This window comes from Hemibagrus wyckioides, linkage group LG06 (assembly GCF_019097595.1).
Source record: "Hemibagrus wyckioides isolate EC202008001 linkage group LG06, SWU_Hwy_1.0, whole genome shotgun sequence".
NCBI lineage: Eukaryota > Metazoa > Chordata > Actinopteri > Siluriformes > Bagridae > Hemibagrus > Hemibagrus wyckioides.
The window spans coordinates 10,132,947-10,154,336 of record NC_080715.1 but is presented as its reverse complement, the minus strand read 5'-3'; the positions used below and the strand labels follow the sequence as shown (position 1 = coordinate 10,154,336).

The following is a 21,390-nucleotide window of genomic DNA, read 5'->3' as shown; positions in this document are numbered from 1 at the left end:
GGGATTATGGTGTGGGGTTGTTTTTCAGGAGCTGGGCTTGGCCCCTTAGTTCCAGTGAAAGGAACTCTGAATGCTTCAGCATACCAAGACATTTTGGACAATTCCATGCTCCCAACTTTGTGGGAACAGTTTGGAGCTGGCCCCTTCCTCTTCCAACATGACTGTGCACCAGTGACCAAAGCAAGGTCCATAAAGACATGGATGACAGAGTCTGGTGTGGAGGAACTTGACTGGCCTGCACAGAGTCCTGACCTCAACCTGATAGAACACCTTTGGGATGAATTAGAGCGGAGACTGAGAGCCAGGCCTTCTCGTCCAACATCAGTGTGTGACCTCACAAATGCGCTTCTGGAAGAATGGTCAAAAATTCCCATAAACACACTCCTAAACCTTGTGGACAGCCTTCCCAGAAGAGTTGAAGCTGTTATAGCTGCAAAGGGTGGACCGACATCATATTGAACCCTATGGATTAGGAATGGGATGTCACTTAAGTTCATATGCGAGTCAAGGCAGGTGAGCGAATACTTTTGGCAATATAGTGTATATATATATATATGAGTTGCTGTCGTTCCCAAACACTTCCACGTTCTTATAATACAGCTGACAGTTGACTGTGGAATATTTAGGAGCGAGGAAATTTCACGACTGGATTTGTTGCACAGGTGGCATCCTATCACAGTTCCACGCTGGAATTCACTGAGCTCCTGAGAGCGACCCGTTCTTTCACAAATGTTTGTAAAAACAGTCTGCATGCCTAGGTGCTTGATTTTATACACCTGTGGCCATGGAAGTGATTGGAACACTTGATTCTGATTATTTGGATGGGTGAGCGAATACTTTTGGCAATATAGTGTATATATATATATATATATATATATATATATATATATATATATATATATATATAATTTTTTGGACAATATACCTTTGTCCTTAGGGTGTCTGTTTGTTTTTAGTTTGTATCGACCACTTAGCAAAGTGAATACACTGTACGTGATTTAACCTACACTATTTTCTATTACATTACATTATTTACATTACAAATATCAACCTTGGGGACTGCTATTGTTGTTTACTAAATGTACATTTAGTGTGTTTGTGCTGTAGTGTGCCCAATCCTCTACTATACAATTCATTGATGAATATAAATCAACACTACAATTCTTTGTAAGCATCCATCCATCTTCTATACCTGCTTTATTCCTAATTAGGGTCACGAGGCTCTGCTGGAGCCTATCGCAGCACACATTGGGCGAAATGCAGGGGTACACCCTGGACAGGTCACAAGTCCATCACAGGGCTTCTTGCTGTGAGGCAACAGTGCTAACCACTAAGCCACTGTGCTGCCCTCTGTGTAATCATATTGCTGCAAAATAAGAACAGCATGAGGAAGGCTCACATATGGATGGATGGATGGATGGATGGATGGAAGGTTAAAGCAGTCACAATCGTACTGCTTGGAAGTCCCAGGTCCACCAAAGCTGCCACTGCTGGGCCCTTAAGCAAGGCCCATAACCCTCAACTGCTCAGTTGCATAAATGTGATAAATGTAAGCTGCTCTGATTAATGGTGTCTGATTAATGATGCCAAATGCTGTACATGTATGGTCAGGGGTCTACTTTTGTCTATACAGTGTATCTGAGGTTTGTTTAAATAGGCAGCAACAACAGACTATAGTCTATATAAAGGTCAAGGGAAAACCCTTTTTCTGAGTTGTTTTGTGTATATTGGTGTCACAAATAAAATGTAGCAGCAGTTGCTATTGAAAACAGTGGATCAGCAGTGTCTTTTTCCTTATGTAACTTCAAATGTGACCTACTGCTTCTCATATTTTTATTAGAGAAAATGTTATATTTATTCATAACAACAGTTTTCCTTTCCCTTTGACTCCCCCTTGTTAGAAGCATGCACTGGTTCATAAGTATCATGGTGGCTTAAAGATAAAGTCTGTCTTGTTGTAGCAGCTGATGCGTGAAAATGCTGATGCGTGTGTGCTGTGTGAAAGCCACACGAATGAATTTCAAAGGATAAGAGCGTGCATAATGATCTGACTTAATGCCTCTCACCTACTTGAGCAGACAAATATATCCTGAAACTTTGTCTGTTTAAAGTTTCTGTACGTGTGACTCATGTTCTGAAGCTTTAGATGGTCCAACACGGATATACTCAAGCTTGAGTGAATCATCTCACCTGGATTTGCACTAAAAACTGCCTCTGTGTTCATAGTGAACACATTCGGTACAGTTTGGCTTTACAGTAAACAGCTGCAGAAGAGGGAATATTTATAATTCACTGCTGGGTGTGAACCGGTTCCCTTTTGAGTCTGGTTCCTCTTCAGGTTTCTTCTGCATGTCATCTCAGGGAGTTGCTCCTTGCCTCTATCTGCTCTGGCTTGCTTTTGAAGTGAACTAAATCTATATCCAGATTTCTATAACACTGCCGTGCAAATATTTTCACATTTATTTTCAGGAATAGGTTTAGATCCTTGCATATGCATTCTACTGAACATGAGAATCAAGTTCCAGTAATCATCAGTTCAGACTAAACCCACAATCCTCAGCACTGCAGTGAATCAAGAAGCCTCACACTAACTTCTGTTAAGACCTTTTCTTCTTTCCATGTGCTAAGATGAATGAAGCAGCATCCCTGCTCAGGTGGAAGAGTCATTTCAAAATCAGCTAATCGCTGTTTATGCATTTGTTGCCATTGATAACTTCTTTGCAATCTCTTTGATTCAGGGAAATACCGCTCTGAAACCGCCGGTGGTCGAATCGCTTAACGTCTTTTCCAAATCAACACTCAGCAAACAAGGCCACAGGAACAAAAAAAACATGCACAGGCAGTCAAATACACACAAGCACGCACGCTTGTACAGATCTGACTCACTGAAAGAGACTCGATTTCTAACGGTCACAGCGTCTGAAACTGCAGTTCGTTTGCAGTCTGGGTTTGACTCATCACTGAGATGTTTAAAGAGTTAACAAACTGAGGTCATGTTAGGTCACTCCAGAGTGAGTTTTTGCAGAGATAAGTATACTTATCTTCGCTGACTCGGTTTGTCTGGAAATCAGTTTTAGAGAACAGGAAAAATGCAAAGCGAGTTTATAAAGAAAAATACTTTATTGTCTCACAGTTTACACATGAATACAATAAATAGTCTTGTAGACACAATACAATAGAATACTGTGACGATCATAGCCTAGGAGTCGAAATGTAAAAAACAAAGTATGAAATTTCACCTTCATACTCCTCTCATCACAGCAAGAGCAGTATGTTCTCAAAGAGGAACCAAAACCGCCACACACACACTCATGAATCCCTGGACCTCGTCGGTCAACGGCACCAGGGCTTCTTTGGGACAAAGTGACAATTTCAGAAAAGCAAAACAGCGATAAATAAAGGATTATCAATTCTCAAGCAGCTTTACACATATACAGAAATGCTGAGTAGTCCTGGGACAGAAAATCATTAAGACATAATGGTGTCCAGGTTTTGAAACATCTACAAAGCTTAATCAGTTCTGGAATTGTTTACAAGAAACAGAAGAAGAAGAAAAAAAAACAGGCTAAAAATGGGTTACTGTATGCTAATGTCAGACAGCTAGTCAGGATGCTGCCTGTGCTCCATTAACCATGCATACAGATTAAGCTTAGCAAGCTGATTCTGCTCACTACTACTTCTTTCAGTGAATCCTCCTGAATGTGTGGTGGCCTGAGAAAACTACAGAGACCTGAAAACTTGCACATCGCGACCACAAGCCATATGTTTTAGAGGAAACTGAGATATATATATTTAAAGCTTTCATTCTGACTGTGGTGCCGAAGAAGTATGGACATTTTCACAGCAGGTATCTGACTACAAAATGAGTTCTTTAGGCTTATGTCCTTTTCATTACAGCACATAGTGTCGTTTTGGTGAAACACTGTATATTTGTAGTTTCGTAGTCAGAATTAAGGATTATAAGCAGTGTTCTGTCAATTTGCCAGAATTCAGCAATAACAACATCTGACTGCTTTTCCACGACCATCAAACAGACGGTAAATATACTACTTAAATCGAGTGCAAGTCAAGTCTTAAACGGGATTCGGTTTACTGGTGATAATTAAATATAGATGTTTACCTCTCCATTAATGACTCACAGCAGGAGCATATGAGTAATAACATTTAATGCTGAAAAATAATTAACGTCACTACGTAACCATTACACACACCAAAGCATGGGATATTTCAATTTGAGTAACAATCAAAGTCCAAGCTGAGTCAAAACTCACAAAGAGTCTAGGTCAAAAGTCATGACATGACTAGAAAAGGCCTGAATACTAGATCATATGAACATATATACACATATATACACACCTGCAGAATGTTAAAACTCTCCCAAAAATCTCATAACATCTAAGGATATACCAATAACAACTCCTTGACATATTTTAAAGGCATCAGCTGATTCCTGATGCTGATCTGATACCTAAGCTTAATGAAGACGTTCTGGATTAAATGATGAGTTTGAGAGCAGGAAAAAACACTACACTGAGCAAAGACCAAACCCAGATAGCAAAATAGGTCTGGCCCAGATCTGGCCCACACAATGCACTTACACTCGGCCCACATACCAAAAAGAATGACGGCCCTTTGGTGGCCCATGTCTGGTCTGCCAGAGGCGGGCCAGACGTGGGCCAGCACTGGGCCACACCACATAAACCAAATCATAACCGGGCCACATCTGGCATGCCATCATATAAACAGTGCCATCACTGCCAGACCTGGTCCGCATCTGGTTGACATACCACTTGCCATGCCAGAACCCAGCCACCAGTGCCGGCTTAATGCCAGATCTGGCCCAGACCCGTCTGCTATGTAGGAAGCAGAAGCATGAACGTAAGCTATACATTGAGCACAGTGTTTTAGACTGTCCAGATATGTCCAGTAGCCTGTCGCACTAGTTAAACTTATGGTGCGTTCACCAAGTCATGATGGAAAAGATTGTGTCTACGAGCTGAACACACATTAGGAGTCTGGATTTTCTTGAAGCTCAGAGGTTTCAAGTTGGGGGTGTTTCAGTAAGTAATCATGGAGCATGACAGAGGAAGATGGAGAGAGAAAGAGAGATAATACTGAAAGTAAAATATACACCATGCTACTTATTAGGCATTCAGCAGTGATATGTCTTTGTTACACTTTTTTGTTATTTACAATAAAACAAGCTAACTGCCTGAACAATACATGTTAGCAATGAAGGATTACGATATAATATGTAACATTAAAGCTTACAGTGGCTTCATAAATTGAATAAAAACATAAAAAAAAACACACCTGATGCACATTGTTTGTTCTTTATTTTCTAGAAGTAGAGATTTTGTTGTTGTTGTTAAGAGAAGGTACACCTCCATCCTGCTCAAACGTGACTTAAATGCACCCCGACATCGTAATAACGACTTTCCGACTCATAAAGACAAACTTCCCAGTAGGATTGCAAAATCAGGCTGTAAAGTCTGTCCTTGAGTTCAAAATGGACGCTGCGTAGAACAATCTCGGCACCAGAGGCACTTCAAGGTCAATAATTAAAAACGAGTAGCATGTAGGATAAATAAACATAGACTGTTAGAATATTTGGGGTTTTCTGGGTAGTCATGTCATGCCAGAGTGTACCAATGTGTAGTGAGCCAGGGTCATTACCAGTGCCTATATATAATATACTCATTCACAACAAGCTGTGGAGCTTATCAAAACGCACCCAACTAGTGCAACTGGCTGCTGAAAAGCGACATATTATTTCACGAAGGCTGTCTGCTGGCTCCTCATTGTTTCTTTGAAAAGTCTGTTAAAATGCTAAACCACATCCTACATGAAATATCAAACAAGCATCTTGGTATTTTCCACAAATCTGATACATATCTTGAATTCACAGCGTGTAATGATTCATTATGGTATACACTTGTGTTGTATGCCATGTAGTGAATGTATATAGTTAGTAGGAAAACATTTTTGGGATTCTGGCTAGCTTGTAGATGGTGGACGCTGCATGAATTGTGGGTAAAAATATCTCAAATCAAGCTAAATATCAGACATCGCTCCGGCTAAGCAGACTTCCTGCACAGAATTCGGGATAAAGTGCAGTCTATGTTCAGAAACCTATCTGGAAATGCATTTTTTTTTGCATACACACTTCCATTTCCACAATTCTGTCGAGATATAAGCAACTTGCTGCTGCTCTGTAGTGCGATTCGTGGAAGCGGGAATAGGAGTGCTCGTGTTATACAGCATTATTACACGCCTGTGTGATTAACCTCTTAACTTTATGTCGTTGAAAGGCTACAAATAATGATAGTTTGGATGTACTTTTAGGAAACTACACGATATATTGCACTTCATATGGCAGAGTTGTATGTATAAAACAGATATACATGGACTACAAGGAGAGCTGCAATGGTCCTAGACAAATTCAGCAATCAGAAATATTACCGTAAATACTATTAAATGGCTCTGAATTGTCTGCAGAGGTGTTAGAATTTTGTTTTTTAGTCTTTTTTTCATGTTGAAAAATAACAATGTTTTACAGGAAGTCACACTCTTCACATGGAAAGGTCTGTGCAGTGTAACTGAAAGTGATAGTGCTCATATGGAAAAATCTGAAAACTGAAACGTTTCCAAAATAAAATTTTGTTTCCGTGTGATATTTCTTAAAGAAAATAAAGCTTTTTTTTATTATTTCTTTAAAGTTTAAAGCATTGCTTTCAAAAAAAATAAAATAAAAATAAAAAATTCAAGGTGCAAATTGCATTGTTTCGTTCTTGGATTGCTTTGATTAACCTGCCAATTCATTTATCCATAGTGATATTGGTTCCAAAAATCAATCAGTAAATCCATTGGCTCATGAATGTTTTGCTCAGTAACAATAACAATCCATATATACATAAAGAATACAGTTATGTACGCATAACATCAACCGAAGCAGTTATGGCACAATGCTTAAAATGTGAGACTTGAAGCATTTGGCACTTTAGAGAAAGCATATGAGGTAGCGGTCATCTTTGTGTTCTGAATGGTACAGGGAGTGCAGCTTGTATGGCAAAGTTGAATGAAAGCAATAAGAGCAGAAAGGTAAAGCTTCAGCTGCAGTTTCTAAAGACACTCCATGAAGATGGGTTACAATGCTACAGTATGAGCTAAGATACGAGTTTAACCTGAACGTAAATGTCCGTGCTTCCATTTAACACATATAGCAAGCTGATTTAATATACATGCACTTTAATAGGAACATCTGCACAATGACTGGTCTTGTTCAATCTGCCCAGTTTGGGCGAACCTGTGCTTACTGTAGCCTCAGATTCCTGTTCTGGACTGATGGGTGAGGAACCCAGTGTGTTGTGCATTTTGAGATACTTTTCTTCTCACCACTGATATAAAGAGTGATTATTTGACTTGGCCTCGACATAGCCTTCCTGTAAGCTCGACCCAGTTTAGCCGTTCTTCTCTCTCATCTACAAGCAGTTTCCACTCACTGTGCTAAACTGCTGCTCCCTGGACATTTTCTTGTTGTTGTTCCTCATATTTCTGTTTAAAATCTAGAGACATGTGGTCTGTCAAAATCCCAGGAGATCAGCAGTTTGTGCAAAGTTCAAGCATTACGCTGCTGCACGATGATTGGCTGATTAGATAACTGTTTTAAGTTAAACAAAGAATTTGCACATGAACATGTGTTCCTAATAAAGTGGAAGGTGAGTGTTCATCAGGTTTCCACTTTCTTAGGCAAGCGCTCCTTGTAGCTACATAAAACTGACTATTTCATTACATTATTACAGTCTCACCCATTATATAGATGAAAGTTTCACACAGACAGTAGCTCATCTGTGGTTATGCACAATCTATCAGCCGCCTTTAATCTGTCCGTCAGCGGAAAGAGATCACCAAGTGACCGTCACCGATACTGTGTATGTGTGGGATCATTCTCAAAACAGCACCAATAGAGGCAGTGTGTGGTCCTGTAAAAAGTGTGAAATGGGAGAGTTTTAGCACTATGAGCCACTTTATAAGAAAGTGGCTCATCATGCAGGACACACACACAAACACACACTAATATGTCTTTAAGAGAAAATTACAGCGTGCATCAAATCACATTACACTGTTATAATCTGTAATGATAATCTGAAAAAAAAACAGAAAATGTGAAACATGCCTCTGAGGATACAGTTATAGGGTTAAGGGCCTTACTCAAGGGCCCAACAGTGGCAACCTTTCCACCAGTTATGCCAACATCTTAACCACTGAGCTAGCACTGTTTAGAATTAATGCATGGCAAGACTTCACAATGTGACGTGACTCAACAGAGGATTTAGAGACAAACTAATCATGGGCTAAATCAGGAACAGGTGCACAGAACAAACAAGGAACAAAAAACAACAAGAAAAGTGGATACGAGACCACAACAAATCATTTCAAACACGAGTGCATGGTCTTTGTTGCCATGGGAACAGTAACGAAACAAAGGAAGCTGTGAAAACAACTTTGTACACCTGCGATGTTTTGTGTTAATTGTCCGGGGGCTTTGTCAGGAGTGTCAGGTTCTGAGTGAAGCATGGCTGCTAGGTGGATATTTTTGGTTGGTGGACTTCCAGCAGTGACATTGAGAAGTTATAAAAGCCCCGGTAACACTGCTTCACATCATACAGTCATACCAGGACCACACACTCTACCACATCACTGACTCAGCTCTCCTGAAAATGCTTCAGCACTCAAATAACATCTGTTCAAAAGCGTCTTGGTCTTTTGGTGGTCCCTTTCACTGACGGAGGGGAAATTCAGCAGAGCTGCACGTGAGCTACATCCAGTCCTTTCAGACCAACAAACGTGATCTATATTGTAGTTCAACCTGATAAGCTGGTCAATGAAATTATGACCTGGCAACTCAACAAAGTGAAGATTGTTAACACGTATTATCTCTCAAGCTACTGAAAAACTGGTGATTGGGTACGTGTGATTGTTGTTTTTTTTTGTTTTTTTGCAACTTTGCAGCAGGTAGAAAAACACCAAAAGCCACCAAAGGAGAGACAAAATGAGATAAGAGGCTGTAAAGAGAGAGCAGAGACAAAGAGAAAAAAAACATGATAAGGAAAGAAGTGAGAAAACAGGCAGTGTTCAGTCAGTCAGATACTGACTGAATTCTTGCTCATACACATGTTCACAGTTTCTCTGCAAACTCCCTGCACCTTCTGCATTCTCTAATTGAAACCAGGTTCGTGCTGAGCAAGAATCATCTGAGCAGATCAGCGTCCTTCTCAACTCTCAGTCCCTCGGCAGAGGGAAGGCTCCGCTGCTACACTCTGGAGTGTTTGGCATCACGAAACACAGTTTTGAAACGTGGTCCCTTGATTAGGGATGGAGGGGGTCACCCAAAGCTCGTCAGCACCTTTGAGTGGGTAGTGTGTGTGCTACTCTTTAACGTCCTTGAGCACCGTCACCTGAGAGATGGTTTTCTTCACACGTAGAGCAGTGAGGCGTGCAGCCGAGTTGGTGTACCAGCACTCCCTCATGATCTTACCCATCACTCTCAGGGCCTGAGTACAGACACACACACACACACGTGTGACCTAACAGCCACCAAAGTGTACTTAAAAGCGTACTTATTCCTGAAGGACTATTTTTTTAATTCATTCTGCTCAATAAAAACACCAAATATACTGGAATAATTGTAATGTGAATGAACAACTTTTAAAATCTCTCTCTCTGAACCAGCCGCTTTCCAACCTACCTCACAGCTCTGCCACTGGTTTGGGATGTTGGGCCGAAGTTTCTGCTCGCACACGACCCTCCTCATGTCCTCCACCGATGGATCTGAAGGCACCAGGTCATAATAAGGCAGCTGGTAATCCTCATGTATCCCTGAGAAAAGAGAAAAACCACCAATGTGTATAAAATCTTATACTGTTTAGAAAAGGGTTATCAATTTTAGCGGTCCTCATTTATCAGGCTGAAGGAATCTCCACAAGAGGGTGCTCTTACTGTGTATAATGGTTTCTTACTACATTTTACCTACTGTATGTTGTTAAAAGGATATAAACTAGTATGAACCGATAAGAACAGGCTTCTGCAATGTGTTTGCAAGCACAAACTGCATGTATGTGAAGTCAAAGGCTCGATACACACTCTACACAAAAACGTGCAGTTAGAATTGATATTCGCAGTTTCACTATGTACTGCGTCAGCTATATGTGGTGGAAATGACAATAAACCTTCTTGAATCTTGAACAGCTGCTCTTTTCAGACTGTATTAACACTGACTTGGATCAGACTGATATAACCTTTAAGTTAAGTAGCCTTAATTTATCACATATACATTACTGCACAGTGAAATTCTTTCTTCACATATCCCATCCTTGAAAGGTTGGGGTCAGAACACAGGGTCAGCCATGATGCAGCACGCCTGGAGCAGGGGTTGGTGCAGGGTAGCCTGAGGACCTTGCTTGAGGGGCCCTATGGTGACAGCTTGGCAGTACTGGGGCTTGAACCCCAATCTTCTGATCAGCAACCCAGAGCCTTAACCACTTGAGCTACCACCGCCCCTTAAGCTACTACTTGAGTGTCTTCACTGATAGGAGTTGAAAAGGAGAGCCCCATGCTAGAAATTTCACCAATTAAAGTCATTTTCTTTGGAAAAAACAAGAAACACAAAGCTTGAACTTGAAACAGTAAATGGTACTTGAACACCACTGGGCTGAAATTTACAGTTTTAGGCAGTTTACAATTGAGAAATATAACATTAAATTAAATTAGAGCGTTGCTTAGTGGTTCACAATATACAACTTCAGTGTATAGCAATCAAGCTAATAAATTGATCAAATATATCTTCTCCTGTCAATATAAGCAACATTTTTGGGAACAACCAAGAGCATTTTAAAAACTTAGGTATTTTTTTTACTGGTATAATGCATCAAATGCATGGTATGCTGGAGGTTCTCAGCTCTGAATGATATTTTTACCAATAAAAACTGTGTAGATGCTATCAGAAAAAAACTGAAGGGAAACAAGTAGAACTCGAGGTCATCAGAATCAACAGAGATGTCACAACACCCACAAGTCTAGACTTTCTTCTAACTAATTTGTATAATATAAATGCCTGTAACATCTACTTCAAACACAATGGAATTGAAAACATTACTGAAAAACGTAGAGAAACATTTCAGACATTTGCAGTGTTTTCGCTTTAGGATGTCTGACTCAATTCCAAAATCGAATCAGTTCATCAGCTGCTAATCCTAACCCAGTGATTTGCAAACACAAACCACTTGTTCTTGAGATATTGTGTTAATGAGAATCTGAGATGGATGCACAGATGGACGGATGAATGAACAACTTTTTGTTAGGTGGCAGAAGCGTCTCTATGTTAAATCTATTTGTCGGTGGACACGGGGACGGTCCCAGGAACACTGGGAATGAGGCTGGATGACACCATACACACACACACACCTGGGGCAATTCATCACCTGGGACAATCCACATACCGGCATGTTTTTAGGAGATGGAAGGAAACCAAAGAACCCTTGAGAAACCCCTGAGGAACGCCCGAGGGCAGAGTGAGAACATGAACAGAAACATCACTTAAGACAGAAACCTGAGCTTAGGATCACTCCAGGAACCCTGAAGCTTTGAGACGATGAAGCTACCCACATACTTCTCTCATCTTCATCCTCTGTCTAAATTATTCCTAGCAGATTTTATGCTTTCTCTGGGTTCTGTCACAAATCGCCTACAACTGTAATAAACACTATGTCAAAATAGTAAGGGACACATTGTATCTAGTCTTAGTGCATAATTAATTTAGGACACAGCCTGAAGCCTTTAAAATCTAAATTTTATACATCTGAGTTTCAGAGTTTCAGTGTAAAAAACATATTTTCATCACCTTTCAATCGGAAAAAATGGGAGGAAATATAGGCTGAAAGCTTGCAATCTACACATTTTTCAGAAATGTTCTTAGACTGTGAATAAAATGATAATAACAGCGATAACATTTTATTACATTTATATTGTAATCAATTAAACTGTAATAAAATAGCATTTACTACAAAACATAAAATTCGGATCAAGTAAGATCTTTACTCAGGTTCTTTCTAGAACATTACATTAACAGCACTTGGCAGACGCCCTTCTCCATCTTATTTTTCATGCAACTGAGGAATAAGGGCCTGGCTCATGGGCCCAGCAGTGGTAGCTTAGTCAAGTCAAGTCAAGAAGCTTTTATTGTCATATGTAGCTGACGCAGTACACAGTTCTCCAGGACCCTAGTGCTACATAAAACAACACAGAGCTACAAAACAAAAACACAGAGGTAAGGACTGAAAGTGAGTAGTCCTAGCCACATGTACACTTTATGTGCCTAAGACAATTACTTTTAGTCCTGGTGCAAGACAAAAAGAAAAAACGTGGACGTTTGATTTTAACTCACAATCTTCCAATCATTAGTCCAGCACCTTAACGACTAAGCTACAATAAACCTCTTCTTCTACAAGTGAGAAATGAGACCGCATTCTGACCCAGGTGATGAGTGTGACTTTTGATGTTAACACACACCTCTGACTGAACACCGTCTAGCCAGTTCCCAGAACACCAGACCCAGAGAATAGATATCAGCACGCTTGAACGACTCGAAGCTGCTCATGTTAATGGTGTCATCCAGAATCTCAGGGGCCATGTACCTGCAAACACACACACACACACACGCACACACACACATCAGCATCATGTACATTATGTTCTGTGTCAGAAAGGCTTCTCAACTAGAAGATAAACACTAACATCTGTGCTTTAGAAACATACAGAAACACGTCTAAGGATACGTGTTACATACAGGCTTACTTAACCCCAATGCTACGACAAACACGGAACGGGACAAATTCAATTTAATCAAGCGCACTCTTGCAGAGAAGCAGGCTACACACACATGCACATTAAAGAGCTAATGGAAACTGCTCCCTGTATTCAGAGGCTGCACATATGGCATGCATGTATGCAGTCCAGCAAAATGACTCAGTAATGGTGAGCTGATAGTTACTGAGGTTCAACAACGGCCAGTGAACTTTAAAATCAGGGACGAGAAGAAAGCATAGCAACTGCAGAATGTAAGTGTGAATCACATCTGCTCTACCTGAACTCAAATCACTTATGTATGTATGCAAAAAAATATTAAATTAAATTAAATTAAATTAAATTAAATTAAATTAAATTAAATTAAATTAAATTAAATTAAATAAATAAATAAATAAATAAATAAATAAATAAATAGAAAAGAAAAGAAAGAAAGAAAGAAAGAAAGAAAGAAAGAAAGAAAGAGAAAGAAAGAAAGAAAGAAAGAAAGAAAGAAAGAAAGAAAGAAAGAAAGAAAGAAAGAAAGAAAGAAAGAAAGAAAGAAAGAAAGAAACATATTTTCGCATCACTTCAGATTAAATAATGGAATCTTAGGAAACAGCATCCATTAAATATTAAATATAGCTACAGATTAAATTCATAAAATATGACGTAAATTCATAAAATATGACACTGGCAAATTGCTGTGGGATAAAAGGAATAAAACTGTTCAAGATATGTGCTTACTGAAAATTAATCAGTCACATCATTGATTATTTTCCTATAAGATATTCTTATATGATTATGTTTTATAATAATATAATGTGTTGTATGCATAGGTCAAATTTAGGAGAGGAGAGGAGAGGAGAAGGGAAGGGAAGGGAAGGGAAGGGAAGGGAAGAGAAGAGAAGAGAAGAGAAGAGAAGAGAAGAGAAGAGAAGAGAAGAGAAGAGAAGAGAAGAGAAGAGAAGAGAAGAGAAACGGCTTTAAAAGACTGGAAATGAATTTGGAAAATAAATAAACTGGAATAAAATAGAATTAAAATAGATTTGGCTATTTTTTTTTCTTTTGCTAAAACTAAGATTTATTTTTTTTATACTGTAATGTAAATCTTTTTTTGGTCAAAAAATCAGGTTTCTCTGTCCACTAAACATTTAATGAATTTTGCTTTTATTCCTGTCTAACTTACATTTCTCATGTTGCTACATACAGTACATAAGTCTGAATTATATGTACAGATAAAAACAGCAAAAAAACAACAGTATAGATTGTTACTAGGGTTTCTAAGTGTTTTGCCGCAGTGTGATCTAAAGCATATTGACTGTGGAGGGAGACACGGACCTCCTGGTGCCCACTCTGTGGTTGGCCGGGATGTCCACAGTGTTGGTGGTGGAGTCATGTTTAACAGCCAGTCCCAGGTCAGCGATAACCGCAGTGCTGTTCTTCTTCACCAAGATGTTTTTAGATTTTATATCCCTGTGCGCAATGGCTGGTTTTCCTAAAACACACACACACACACACTTTATAAGTATAATATATACTTTTCAGCTGTATAGATTAGTTATCCAATCAAAGGAAGGGAAATTGCTGACATAATGGTATACCTGCTAGATGGACCCAGTGACACCAACTCGAAATCTGATTGGTTAATGTAACAATTTCATTGCCACTTATTTTAAGCTCCGGGCGCCTGCACTATTGATTCTGAAGGCCTTAAGGCAGATTTCTTTCACTCTGGGAACACATGATGTCAGCCACTAGCTGAAATATGATTGGATAAATACTCTTTATCCAATTTCTCTTGGCGCAACCAAGAGAAAAGCTATGAAATGTAGAGAATAGACTATTGGGAATAATTTAATACACATTCATGGAAAAATATATTAAATATATTAAAATGCTATATCACTGCTGTTTAGGCCAGGAGAAGGTCTTGCTGACCCAGTGGTCCACCACTGCTTAAACTAAGGGGAGGACTGTTTATAGCTGCTAGATATTTATAGTGATAACTGGAATTCACTTGTATTACACTTTTCAACCCTTTATACCAGTAGAGTGGTGTTCCAGGGGATGTGGTTAAGGAGTTGAGGTCCACCAAGCTACTGGGCCCTTGAGCAAAGCCCTTAACCCTCAACTGCTCAGTTGTATACAGTGAGATAAAAATGTAAGTCGCTCTGGATAAGGACATCTACCGAATGGAGTAAATGAAATTAAATGAAAATCTGCCATTGCAAATTGTCTTATTAGACAATCGATCAACTGTACTTAATTTCAATCAATATAAACAAATGAATGACTGTCTGGCTGTGAGTCTGATATAAAATGAGTCAGGTCTCTGTTGGCTTTCAGTGTGAGACGTGTGTTTTTCCCTCTGTTGGATAACCTTACACAGAGGTTGAAGAAAATTTTAGATGCTTATGTATAAACACTTGGGGCATCTCACTGAACATAAACGAGTTATATACGAGTTAGATATAAACATTTGTGTGACTTTTTCGAACTTTCTTGGAATATATTGCCCCTGGTGGCTCGGGAAAAACAAAAAATACTTATGAACAACTATATATTTCTTGAAGCTCTGAGTGTCTACTTTCATATGTGACTTTAACCACTACAGTGGAGTGCGACACTTTTTTTGTTCCTCTGGTAAAAATTGTTAATGTAATATAAAGTAATATAAATGTAAAGTAATAATGTATTCAGCTGTTACTTTTTTAATACATGCTTACTCTGTCACTTGCCTGGCCTCTCCTGTGAGGTAAAGACTAAACAGGCACAGAAATTTTTTTTAGCCTACTTTTCACAACACTAGACACATTTCCCAGTGTTTCACTTGCTATTTCAAATAATACCACACGTTTTCTGCAGAATTGAGCGCTGGTGGTTTTCAGGTCAGTCACAGCGGTTCCATCATGCTCGTCAAACAGGTCACACACACACACACTTGGCCCAGTGAACCCTACAGTTATAATCCTGGAGTATGTCATTGTTGTGTTCCACTTGGACATGAAGTACAAAAGTCCAACTCAACTAATAAATGATGATCTACTTTATGCTCACTGCATGATAAGCTACTGTTGTTAGTCTGTCCCTGTGTTTGGAAACATGGGCTACAGATTATAAGTTCAAATCCATGCACATGGTCACGGTTGGGTCCTTGAGCAAGACTCCCAACTGCTCACTAGTATCCTGTTTAAATAGATAAAAGCTCAGCCAAATGAGGAAATGAACTAATGTTTCCAATCAGTATAAACAAATGAATGAGTCTAATACAAAATGAGTCAGGTCTTTGTTGGCTTTCCTTGTAAGACATGTGTTTTTCCCTCTGTCGGATAACCTAGAGGTTGAAGATGACACCTACAAATTTTCTCTGCATCTCAGACAGCAGAAATGGGTTTGATATCACCATTTACTTTGAAGACAGAAACACTTGTGTGAGAAAAATAAAAATAACATATTTTGTGGAACCCTTCTATGAAAATATTGCCCTAGTTGGCTATGTACAAACAGAAAGACTCAATTTCTGACTGTCTAATTTACTATAAGACATTAATCACCACTGTGGAGTCTGACATGACAAAAGCTCAGAGGGTAAGGTGTGGAACTGCTGAGTGAGTTCAAATCTGAGGTCCACCACTGCTGGGCCACTGAGCAAGGCCCTTAATTGCTCAGTTGTGTGAAAAGTCGCTCTGGATAAGAGAGTCTGCAAAATGCCGTATATTTAACCAAAACAGGAGCAGAATCCATTTTCTGAATTAATGCACTTGTGTTTTAATCACCACCTTGTTCTGCACCAGCCTGAACCTGCTTTGGGAGTGCTAATCGATGTTATTCTATATACTGCATATTTGTAAAAGTCCTGAGTTCTTATTGAGGCTTCCTGATGCCTCTGGACACCTGAGCATCTGCTTGTACCTCCTAGCTATTTTTTAGCAAAAACAGTGAACCCTATAGTGAACGCTTCACTCTGTCAGAGTTACACAATTCATTTTAGTACCATGTTCTATGTGTCTACAGCAGAAAACTTCACTACTAGCTAACATAATCAAATGTCACAATGACACACCAAACCCTGTAGATGACTCCAGACTGGCAGCTACTCTAATTGTACTCTACTGTGTACCGTGTCTTTATAATTACATCACTTCTTTGCTCTCAGACCAGACTCCTAATGGCTTCTTGTTCATTTCTAAATCATTGCTGTCATGTCCCGGCGGAGCTTGCAGTCAGTCTCTGCGTGTTTCACATCACTTTAATTCATGAACGGGAAAAAAAAGAAAGAACGAACCATTACGGCATGTCTACAGAAAAACTTCGAAGCTGTCACAGCGTCTAGACAACGACATTATTCCCGCCTATAAATTTACACATAAATACAGTACATGGACTGATCTATTTCAATTCAACTCAGTTTTATTTGTACAGAGCGATTAACAATGGACATCACAAAGCAGCTTTATAAATATACATAAATTCATACTTGATTGTTTCTTTTTTCATTTCCGAGAAGATCAACTTTTGAGAAAGAGCTGTGACAGCAATGATAATATTAAACAAATCAAGTAAATTTGTCACTTTGACCCAGAGAATGGATTTGGTAATCAAGCACAGTGGTCTAATCCAAGACGGTTGTTATTTCCGAGAAGGGCGAGCGGATTAATCAGAACTGATCACCCACTAAGCTGAGAGTGAGACCAGGTTGAACCATGGGGACAGAACAAGCTGTAAATCTTCTTGTGTCATCGCCAATAAATCACACTGGCGAAATACTGAGTACGTTTAAACAATTACGACTAGCAAAACGTCTAAAATGTAATCCTCCACATCGAGCAGCAAACATAACATTTCATTGTAAGCGCTTTCAAAGGTACTTAGCAGTGACATAGATAGCACGCTGTGCTAAAAAGAGGATGCTGTCCAAAGGAGGAGCAGTTTCACATTCAGTCAGTTTATTATTCCGGACTCCTGAAATCACAGATTAAGCATTCTAGCATGATTAACATGAACAAGACACCTTAGGCTTTTCCTCTCTATTGTCTTTTCCTGTCTATTCCTGGGCTTTTAGAATAAGTGCACCCTTGTGTAAGTCAATTTCTTGTAAAAAAAAAAAAAAAAAGGTGTGTTTTTCTCAGAGGAAAAGAAACAGGAGATTCTCATGATTTAGCAGAAGGTTAGAAGGTGCATCGAGTGCTGGCTCACCCTGAGTGCCGATGATCTCCATGTGAAGGTGAGCCAGGCCGCTGGCGATGGACAGTGCGAGGACGATCATGCCGTCCACGGACACCGTGTATCTGTTTAGGTAATCGAACAGTGAGCCGTGTTCATGATATTCCGACACCAGCCACAGCTGAGTCCATGAACCGTTATCTACACAGAAAGGAACAGACACACAGAGTATCTTAATGTACAGTTTTGTTGTTTTTGCTTTTTTAATGTAACTTTAGCAAGTCCATTTGAGAATCATGAAAAATCTAGAAATTGGGGGAATCTTGTACATTATGTACAATAAAATAGCAGTCAAAGGAAATGCTATTTTAGAACTGAAGAACCCTTAACAATCCAAAAAACCTGTCAGGAAGCCTTATAATTTTAAGCAGCACAGGGAGCATGTTGTTGCCCCCTCACCGGTCCAGGGTCTGCTTTTTGATCCTCTGCATTTTGCATTTTCTCCCCATGGGCTTCGGGCCATGGGTTTCAACTTCCCAGAAATATGTTGATAAGTAAACTGGAAACTCTAAACTGCCCCTAGGTGTGAATAAGAGTGTGTGTGTGTGTTGTTTGAATAAGCAAAGGATCCAGCTTTCTACATTAAACCTTTTCTGAAATGAAAACCATTTTTTGCTCGATTCTACATAGAAAACCTAAAATCATCCCCAATTACCTTTCTATCTTAGACTGTATATTGTTATAGGAACCTTTGGCACTGACCTTGTGGTCAATGGAAAAAAAAGTTTAGGGAAAAGCACGCAGATATAAGCAGCATTTTGATTTTTGACCCTGTCCATGAGGACAGGTATTAATATTAATAGCCTACACTTTATTTTCTCTCTGAACGTCCTGAAGACCTGCTGCAGCTGTGCATCAGATTATCTCATTTATTTTAAATGAAGAGCTGCTCTACAGCAAATGAGGGAAATAAGTGGATAACATGCTGACTAACAGGCCCATCAGTGTCACTGTGTGGTATGAAGAAAACACAAGCTGGGCTGCGTGAAATATACTGAGATACAGAGAAAAAACACTCGCCTATTTGAAGGGAAGTGAGTCGGGTGTCAGGAACACTGGATATTTTTAATTCCCCTATATATCGCATACAGTCTTTAGACATCTAGCTATAGGAAATAGCACTGAAAGACATCATCACTATCTAGTCTATCGCTTCTGGAGTAAGTTCTCACACAGTGACCCGCATGGCAGACGCTCAACAGAAAAAAAAATGATGCTTCCTGTGAGAAGACTTGAATTTTTCTGACATCTTCAGGATGGAGTTTGTGGTTTCCTGGTCACATGACAAGCTTGGATTTTTTTGGTCTTGTTAACGTCAAAAGAGAGAAGAAAAGCTGCTCTAAGTGATAAAAGGAACTTGTTTTGTGGACATTTCCCAACATTAAATGTAACTGTAATCTAATAAAAAAAAAGAGATGTTCATTAATAAATAAAAATCATTGTTTTTGGTATAAGAGGAATTAAAAAAACTAAGGAGTGTATTGTTATTTGAGAATAAGCAATTTCAGGTGATGACTTACATTATCGTAAATCCTTAAATCTTAAATCCCCCTTAAATAAAAGTACTAGAAAAGATATTCTACACACATCTACAGCAGTGTGTGTGTGTGTGTGTGTGTGTGTGTGTGCATGTGTGTGTGTGCTGTGTGCTGTGTGTGTGTGTGTGTGTGTGTGTGTGTAAAACTACCTTTGTTATCAGCTGCGATGAAGCCCAGAATGTTCTCATGCCGCAGCATGATGGTCTGGTAGATCTCGGCCTCGCGGAACCACGAGCGTTCGTCTCGGGAAGAGAAGATCTTGACGGCAACGTCTTCTCCTCTCCACTTCCCTCTCCACACCTCTCCGAAGCGACCCTTACCGATGCTCTCTTGTAGCACTATGGTCCGTGCTATTGTCCTCTGTACCAGCAGTGGCAGCCCTGAGACCCACATACCGACTCTTTTTCAGTCCAAATTCATATCCTGCTTATATACAGCAGAGCACATCAAGATTACAGAACCAGCTAACTGAATAGGAGAAGCCAAAACAGTGTCTATTATGTTTTCATGAACTAGTATGACAACTAGTTATAGGATCCTGAACATTTAGCAGGACTGGTGTAACATCACAGAGGAAAATCCATCATAAATTTTGGAAATTAATGATTTTTTCACATAAGATTAAGAGACGAGTATGCAGACATCAGATCATCACAGCTTGGAAGTTGGAAGGACACAATTGTATAGAAAGTCTTTGCATGCTGTAGCATTACAGATTAACATTCACAGCATTTGGCCTTATCCTGAGCAACTTGCATTTGATCTCATTTATATATCTGAGCAATTGAGGGTTAAGGGCCTTGCTCCAAGGCCAAGCAGAGACAGCTTGGTAGTCCTGGGAACTTCCAATCAGTAGTGCAACACCTTAACCACTGAGCCACCACTTCTCTTTACTAAAAATGAGGCCCAAACCTGCTCCACCATGACAAAGCCCCAAGCACAAAGCCACCTCCATAAAGACATGGTTTGCCAAGTTTAGAGTGAACATAGTCCTACATAGAGCCCCGACTCTGACTCAACCCCACTGAGCACCTTCGGGATGAACTGGAATACCAGCTGTACACTAGGTCTCCCATCAGCACCTGACCTCATTAATGCTCCTGAACCCGAATAAACACAAATTCCCATGGCCATGTCCTAAAATCTAGTATAACAGCACACGGGGATTAAATCTGGAATGGGACATTCACCAAAAACCACATATAGGTGTGGTAGTTAGGTGTCCACAAACTTTCGACCAGCCGGTGTATTTTTAGTACATTTTGTTTATAAATGTAAGTTTGGGGTCAGGGCCAGGAATGTAACTTCAGCATCAGCATAATTATAGCTGTTGAGGGAAATAACTGCCTTATAGCAGCCTCCTAAAAGAATTAATCATAAACCCATAGTTTAGTTCTTAAGCAACAATGCTCTAATTAGATAAAGCTTTAGTATAAAGTCCACAAATGAGCATATATTAATACTTAACTAATGCTTCCATAATGGTAAAATCTTTAAGACATCAGGAGGTGCTTAATGAAATGTATACGTTACCAGGTTAACTCATTCTTTTCGTTAATATCATGACTTATGCTGTATTGATTAGGATCATTTACTAGATTTTATGATAGAAGTACAAATAAAATCTACTGATAACATTATCACCTGCGGTATAAAGTGTAAATATATACTGTTAACAGAGCAAGGCCCTTAACCCTCAACTGCTCAGATGTATAAATGAGATAAAGTCACTCTGGATACGGTGTTGGCCAAATGTAAGGTCAATGTAAATTTTCTCCCAATCTGC

At 39.4% G+C, this 21,390-nt stretch overlaps 1 protein-coding gene across 3 annotated transcripts in view; it reads right to left on the bottom strand.

The window, feature by feature from the left end:
- Positions 1-6,718: 6,718 nt before the first annotated feature.
- LOC131354719 (TGF-beta receptor type-1) overlaps positions 6,719-21,390 on the bottom strand; it is a 39,202-nt gene continuing 24,530 nt past the window's right edge. The window contains exons 4-9 of one of the 3 annotated variants that reach the window (XM_058392678.1): positions 19,754-19,984; positions 18,040-18,207; positions 14,182-14,338; positions 12,568-12,692; positions 9,749-9,879; positions 6,719-9,554 (exon numbers count right to left, since the gene is read on the bottom strand). In XM_058392678.1, the coding sequence (XP_058248661.1) occupies positions 9,429-9,554; positions 9,749-9,879; positions 12,568-12,692; positions 14,182-14,338; positions 18,040-18,207; positions 19,754-19,984 (938 nt within the window). In that variant the 3' untranslated portion in view covers positions 6,719-9,428. Of the gene's footprint in view, positions 9,555-9,748; positions 9,880-12,567; positions 12,693-14,181; positions 14,339-18,039; positions 18,208-19,753; positions 20,031-21,390 lie in introns of all 3 variants that reach the window. The other 2 variants (XM_058392679.1, XM_058392680.1) reach the window with 2 other exon arrangements.